Below are 7,602 nucleotides of genomic sequence, written 5' to 3'. Positions count from 1 at the left end.
TAACTAGATCACTACCCTGGATTCAGGTTTCAATTGACTTTACCTCCCCCATATTAGCTGTGTATAAAGTGAGCCATGCCTTTCTCTCTCGTTATAACCGGCCGATTCCTTCGTCTCCCTCGCCCTAATCATTGTGAATAGTGGTCATGGCAAAGCTATTAACAATTCGTCATTAACTATCCAGGTCTCCTGAAGATACAACATGCCTCCCATCTTCCCCAGGGACTTACTCTTAGGCACTGTTGCCGTACAAGAATCCCATTTGGGCCAGAAGGGGCAGCTTGAAACTCTGGAAAGTACTATGCTTCCTGTATTACAGGTGGAATACTCGCCTGCGTACGTAACAATCTCGATACACCCATTCCGGGGTTCCACTTTAAGATTCCTTTGCGGTTCATCGACCCTACGACACTTATGTTTTTTTCTCGCATATCTGAAGTTTACTCTTTGGTGTAATGGTTGAGGACACTACCTACTGACGACATATATCTAGGGCTTGACGCACGCTGCCGTGACCCCCATGGACTTAGCGAAATGCCGACTCCAGGTCGACCCAACGATGTATAAGGGCATCCTTGATGCATGGGGGAAGATTGGCCGTGCTGAAGGAGTCCGCGGCATCTTCACTGGTTAGGGCCCTACATTCTTTGGGTATTCGGTGAGCTTCATGTTCCATGAAAAGTTATATAACGGTTCTAGGTTCTGATTTAGGTCTTAGGCCCATGGAGCGTTTAAGTACGGTGGATACGAGTTCTTCAAGAAATACTACGCCGACCTTCTTGGGGAAGACGTTTTTAGCTGCTGGAAAACACCGGTTTACCTTGCTGCAAGTGCAAGTGCTGAGCTTATAGCTAATATTGCTCTATGCCCCTTTGAGGCGGTAAAAGTGCGAATGCAGACTACAATTCTGCCTTTTGCAACTAGGATGTTTTCTGCTATCTCTCATATCACTGCAAAAGAAGGTATAGCAGGGTAAGTTCAAGCTATTTGCACTCGATATAGCATGTATATGTCGCCACTAAGCACTTTTGTAGCCTATATAAGGGTCTGTATCCGCTTTGGGGCCAGCAGATTCCATACACGATAATAAAATTTGCCTCTTTTAAGAAGATCGTGGAGATGATATACACTTACCTCCCTAGTTAAAAGTCGGACTACAACAAAGGGGTATAAACTGCCATTGCTTTTACTAGTGGATACTTGGTTGGTATTCTTTATATAGCCGTCTCCCACCTGGCAGACGTTATAGTGAGCAAGCTTAATGCTAATCAAATGCCCGGAGAGGCTTTCGGGGCTACTATAGCCCGTATCTATAAATAAATCGAATTCGTCGGGTTGTGGAATAGCCTCCCTATTAGGATTGTTATAGTGGGAACTCTAGTATATATTACCCTGGGCAAGCCAGATCTGAATATTTGCTAATATATCTGTGTACACAAGATCGGTCTTCAATAGATAATGTAAGTGCAACCGACTTCGACAAGTCGATAGGTTTAGTCAACGCCGTGCTAACTATTCTACTCTAGTTACGATTCATTCAAGATCTTTATGGGCCTTCCAACTACGAGTAGCCCAACGCCCGCCAAACAAACATCGTGAAAAATACAACATAACTGCCAGGTTATCAACCGATCAACAAATTATAATTTACAAAGTCATTAATAGACTAAGTCTATACTTAAAACTCACAATTGAGACTCCATAAATAATTGCAATACAAGATACGTCCAACTCTGTAGTCAAACCCCGTTGTATAATTAGGACATGTGATCGCAAGGTTAGTTAGACGCCGGCCAGTGGTTAGTTGGGTAACTATTCAGCCAGTTTACTCAAGAGGCGATAGTTATCGAACTTACTCTGTATAATCCTACGATTTCCATCTGCCACTTCAGAAACAAGTGCTCCCACACTTGCGAAGGCCGAGAGAAAATGGCCGAGGGTGAGAAATCGATGCCTAGGGACTGGCTCTCTACCCTTGTCGCAACGCGTATTCTGGTTAGATATCCCGCGCAGCACTATATATAAAGCGCCCGTTTTCGACCAAGGACCTTGGGTTCTGGGTCCAGGCTATATTTCCAGTTGATAATAACAGGGGGCTGCATATCTTGGCCCCTGACGGAGGACTCCGTATGGAGCACAGCAGGGATTCAGTCAGAGGGATGGGCCGGACAACGTGGCTTCGAGAACAGGGAGCCAATGCTACTCTTATTAGAGAAAGCTGAAAATATAATGGCCGCCGCTAGTTATCACATTGAGCCTCCTGCACCTGAACGGAGAATAATATAGCTAGGAACCGCATTTCCTCAAGCTTCGAGATCCACTCCATACTCCTGCTCGGGCATATATATCGTGTACGCCTTGTGAGTCCTCTCTTTCTAGGCAGTCCCACTACAAGAGAATTTTTTGTTTCGATACCACGGGCGGCCGACTAGCCCAATACAATGCGTCCACTATTTTGGAGGGTTCGCGTCCCCATGTCATTATAGGTGAGGGATATGGCTTCCCCCTGGCTCCGAGAATTACGCCGGCCCTGGACTGAAAAGGGGAGGAGGGGAACCAAAGCAGCAATCCTTCGAGCGACGCTTTACGGCTATATATCTCGGCTTATCCTCCCTCCTTAGAACAGAGCGGGATAGTCCTTTACAACTCCATTGTAGTCAATTCGGCTATACCTCTATTTCGCTCATCATCCCATCATCTCTTCATTCCCAGCGTACTGTCGACGTCAAAGTCAATATAATAGAAGACAAGCCCGCTCCAGCCCTACCTGATTATGTTCTAGACCCCGATGCCGTCCTCAAGGACGATATTGCTTGGAGATATAAGCGGGCGCCAGATTACTCGAAAACACGAAAGGTTTACAAAGAAGGTATATCTAAATAAGGATGCGTCCTAGAGCCGCAAGAAACTTGTACTAATTAGTATCCCTTCTAGGTAAGAAAACGAACCACGAAGCTGGCAGCCTACTGAATTTAGTAGAGAATCTCGTGAAGAACTAGGAAATTAAGGCATTATTCAAACCCAACTTTGCTAACTAGTGAATAGTTAATTAAGAAACCTATATTTTTTCTATAAATAGAGGACTAACTCAATCTCCGAGCCATATACTTAGAGTAGGCACATATAATACTATTATCCCGTCTAACCTATACTATAACCCCGAGTAGTCAGACTTTGCAAAAAGCTACAAAACCTTTAAGAGGATAATGCCAACATTCGCATGGGAAGTAATAGAAGTATATAGTGGTCCACCTATGGTGGTATTTAAATGGAGGCATTGGGGACAGATAGTTAATAATTATATTGGTGTAAATGAGTGAGTGTTGCCCTCCCAGACAATTTCCATTTTGGTTCCCCCTATAGGTGGCAATCGTGCTTATGGCAAATATAGGAAAGGGGATAAGGTCACTGTTAAAGCGCACAACGGACCTATCGATATTAAGGGGATAGTTATTATAAAAGTGAACAACAAGCTCCAAATCCAGTCTATTAAGGTTTGGCAGAATCCTATAGAGATATTTAGGCAAATTGCTAAGAACGGAGATATTATTATTACTCCACGAGCGGACGCTAATATAACAAGTAATAGAGATGAAGGAGAGGAACACATATCCGCGTGTCCGATTACTTATTAGTATAAACAATTCTAGCTATGTGGTTTTCTATATAACTTTTAGTTACTATTTCAATTTTATCTTCGTATTTGGTAGCTCAGTAGGGTATCTATAGAATCTAGTATTTACTTAGGGTAGTATATCTTATACCCTTAATAAATATAGTAATTAGTTAACTTATAGTAGCTACTATACCTCGTATCCTTAATTTAACCTATAGTTAGTTCTATTAGAGGTTAGTTCTTAATAATATCCCCCTCTCTAGGAGTTTGGCCTCCGAACCCTACAAAGAATTATACTAAAATAAAATAAGAGCTTAGAGCTTCTACTATACTCTATATAATTTTCCTCTACTATATTTCCCTTTTTAGTTCCCTAGTAGTAATCTAGTAATAGCTCTTCTAACCTTTATTATAATTAAAAATTTTCCCTTTATCCTTTTCCTTCCTTTCTTCCTTTAACTACTATTAATACCTTATTTCTTTCTATATTATTCTTCTCTTCTAACTATTATTATATCTTCTCTTTCTATTAATAGTACCCCCCTACCTTATATATAATACCTAGGTAATATTTATACTATTATAAACCCCTCTAATAATTAGATTCTAGAGTTTAATTATCTATATTAAGTAGATACTCTATATAAATACTATATATATCTAAATTACTTATATAATACTATAAGTTAGATACTTCCTACTATTTTAATATATATACCTTAACTAACTTTTTATTACTACTTACTAAGTTAACCCTAAACTTACCCTACTAGCTAATACCCTAATCTAGACTTATTAGGAATATATTATAAGTATTAATAATAAGAATAGAGATAAACTAATTTAGGTATTCTATATAAAGTTATAGACTACTTAGTAGATCTTTAAAAATAAGTATAGTAGTCTAGCCCGTAGAGCTACTACCTCTAAAGCTACTACTTTTAAGGCCTCTACCCCTACTATAAAAGAGTCTACTACTATAATTACTAGTTATATTTCTACTACTTCTAATTTAGCTATTATAGGTACTAAGCCTATTACTTCTATCTTTACTTAGGTTACTTAAGTAGTCTTAGCCCCGCTTATATTTCCTAACTTAAGGGTATAAGCTATTGATTATCTTCTTCCTAGCTATAAAATTAGAGGTTTATACCCTACTACCTCTATAACTACTACTATTACTACTAGTTCTACCTCTACTACTAGTTTTTCTACTACTACTAATATCCCTATTATAGCTACCCTAGGTTTTATTTCTACTACTACTACTTCTATAGTTACTACTTTAGAGACTCTAATTAATACTCTTACTTAGATTAATAATTATTTAAATACTAGTACTATTTAAAAGATAGTTACTAGGGAGAATATCTCTTTTCTATAGTAAATATTATTATACTCTTAGGCCTATAATAAGAGTACTTCTACCTCTAAATTTAAAGTAGAGATTAGAGATAACTCTAATAAGTTTTATACCTTAATATAAGCTAGTATATCCTACTATTTTAAGAATATTAATATTAGTACTAGCTATATTTCTAATTAGATTTATAATCTATATAAGGACCTTAATAATTATATAGAGTACTTAGAAGTTACCCTTATAATTAATTTTACTAGTATTATAGCTACTATTAATTAAAGGTTTATAACCCTTTTTTAGTAAACTACTTCTACTTAAATTACTTTAACCTCTACTATTTTAATTCCTACTTTTATTATAACTTCTAGTCTACCTTATTAGAGTTATTCCCCTATAAGGGTTAGTGCTCCTATTACCTCTCCTATTAAGGTTTCTACTATTATTAAATTTATTAACTACTACTAATATAGTTTTAATCTCCTTCTATATTAGTTTAGCTCCTTTACTAGGTATAAAGATAGCCCCCTTAGGGCTATTATCTCCTCTACTTCTAGTATCTCTTCTAATAAGGGTAAATATTCTAGCTCTACTACTAAAGTTATTAAGACTCCTACCTCTAAGAAATAATACTAGAATAGGTCCCCTACTACTTTATCTACTCCTAGTATTTAGTCTACTTAATTTAAGTAGTTTATTAAGGTATATATTACCTCGTGCCCCTTTTCCTTTAGGTCTATTCTAATACTAGCTTTTATAGAGGGATACTAACCTCTCTATTTAATTCTAGAACTCTACTACTATTACTAGTAGTAACCTTAATACTAAATCCTTAGAGGATATTTATACTAGGTAGACTTCCGTATAGGCGGATTGGGCGGTTATTAGGGTCTAATGGATTTTAACCGCCAAGACCCATTACCTAAGAGAGCTCTTTTAAAACTACCCAAGACCTAAAGGTAAAAAATCACAACCACCCAATGGGTGAGATTCAAACCCAAAGTTTAAATATAATGCCAAGCCTTAATTAGTAATCTACTAGCGTAGTTAGGTAGGCTTACTAATTATCTATAAAAAGCGCCAAGCCTAGTATTTTTACCTAATTTATTCAATTTATTAGAACCTTTTTAAAAGAAGGACTCATTATAGAGATAATACTTGACTCTATTTTTAAAATCTCTCTAATAGATTGAATAAATTAGCTAAAAATATATAAAAAATATCACTAGACCCTAGCTTACTAGTAGATTATATAAGCGCTAAGAAATTCCAATGGGTGCCAAGAAAACCGTTGGGTGGGTTGGGTGGGTGGGTAGGTATCTCTAAATCCACCCAAGAACTAAGATAGGTGGGTTGAAAACCACCCAAATCAACTATTTAACGAACCCAACCTATTTAACCACGGTTTCCACCCGCCTATACGGAAGTCTAATACTAGGGGTGCCCTAGTCTCTTCTTCTACTACTTCTAGTAAGAAGAATTTACCTTTCCCTATTTATAAAGTCTATTACTCTAAACATTCTATTTAAACCCCTAAGAAGTAATAATAGTTAGCTTCCCTTAGTATTCTAGTAGTAGTTAGCTCCTTTAATACTCTAGGTAGTTTACTCTTCTCTTTTATTTATAGGCTTATATAATTAATATAATCTAATAGTTTTTCTTATTCTAGTATTAGTTTATCTTCTTTTCTAAGAATTTTCTTATATTCCTTAAAGATCTCGGGTATATTCTTAAGGTCTACTTTACTAAACTATATAGCTTCTTCTAAGGGATAATCTAGCTACTTAACTTTAAACTAAGTCTTCCTATACTTTATTTTATAGTCTAATATCTTTTTAATCTCCTATTCTTTATAGTTATCTATAACTACTACTAGAGGGGGGTTAAGTTCCTCCCCTTTCCTCCCCCTAAATAGCTCTAGTAGAGAAATATAGAACACGGGGTATATCTTATAGAATAGAGGTAATACTAAGTAATATACTTATTTACTAATAAGCTCTCTAATTATAAAGGGTCCTATTATTTTACTATTAAGCTTCTTATTTAGATATTATATCTTAATATTCCTTATTAAGAGTATAACCTAGTCCCCTACCCTAAAGTTTATAAAGTTATATTTTCTATTATAGTACTTAGCCTAGTCCTCTCTAGCCTTTTCTAGGTTCTCCTTTAAGGTCTCTCTTATTTTCGCAATTAATAAGGCTCTCTCCTTTATTTAAATATCCTTTAGCTATCTAGGCTCCCCTATCTCTATCTCTATAGGGCTTCTTGGGTAATATCTTATTAAAACTATAAATAGGGAAGTTCTAGTACTACTCTAGTTAGAAGTATTATATATAAATTCTACTAGGGGTAGCTAGTTAATCTAGTTTAACTACTTATAGTTAATATATCTCTATAGGTAGCCTTCTAGAATCTAATTCTAGACCTCTATTTAGCTATTTGTCTATAGTTAGAAGGCTATACTAAGCTTCCTATTTATCCTTAGATAGTAGTATAGGGTTAATTAGAAGTTACTAGTAAAAAGGGCGCCTTTATCTATAATTATCTCTTTAGGGGTACTATACTTAGTAATTATTTCCCTAAAGATAATATCTATAAGGTTCTCTACTTTAATCTTTTTAGT

The 7,602-nt window shown here is 36.3% G+C and overlaps 2 protein-coding genes across 2 annotated transcripts; both read left to right on the top strand.

Annotated features, from left to right (window-relative positions):
• Positions 1–202: 202 nt before the first annotated feature.
• Positions 203–1,599, top strand: MGYG_04633 (hypothetical protein; the record flags this gene model as incomplete). The annotated part of the gene is made up of 4 exons (XM_003174412.1): positions 203–427; positions 494–610; positions 719–972; positions 1,150–1,599. 4 exons carry the CDS (start codon positions 203–205, stop codon positions 1,220–1,222), a joined length of 669 nt encoding a protein of 222 aa, XP_003174460.1. The 3' UTR covers positions 1,223–1,599.
• Positions 1,600–2,657: 1,058 nt separating this feature from the next.
• Positions 2,658–3,635, top strand: MGYG_04632 (hypothetical protein; the record flags this gene model as incomplete). Its single annotated transcript, XM_003174411.1, has 3 exons — positions 2,658–2,887; positions 3,168–3,316; positions 3,392–3,635. Exons 1-3 carry the CDS (start codon positions 2,789–2,791, stop codon positions 3,633–3,635), a joined length of 492 nt encoding a protein of 163 aa, XP_003174459.1. The 5' UTR covers positions 2,658–2,788.
• Positions 3,636–7,602: the final 3,967 nt, after the last annotated feature.

Source organism: Nannizzia gypsea, genomic scaffold (assembly GCF_000150975.2).
Source record: "Nannizzia gypsea CBS 118893 supercont1.3 genomic scaffold, whole genome shotgun sequence".
Taxonomy (NCBI): domain Eukaryota; kingdom Fungi; phylum Ascomycota; class Eurotiomycetes; order Onygenales; family Arthrodermataceae; genus Nannizzia; species Nannizzia gypsea.
The sequence above is the reverse complement of the archived record's forward strand: the minus strand, read 5'-3'. Positions and strand labels throughout refer to the sequence as shown.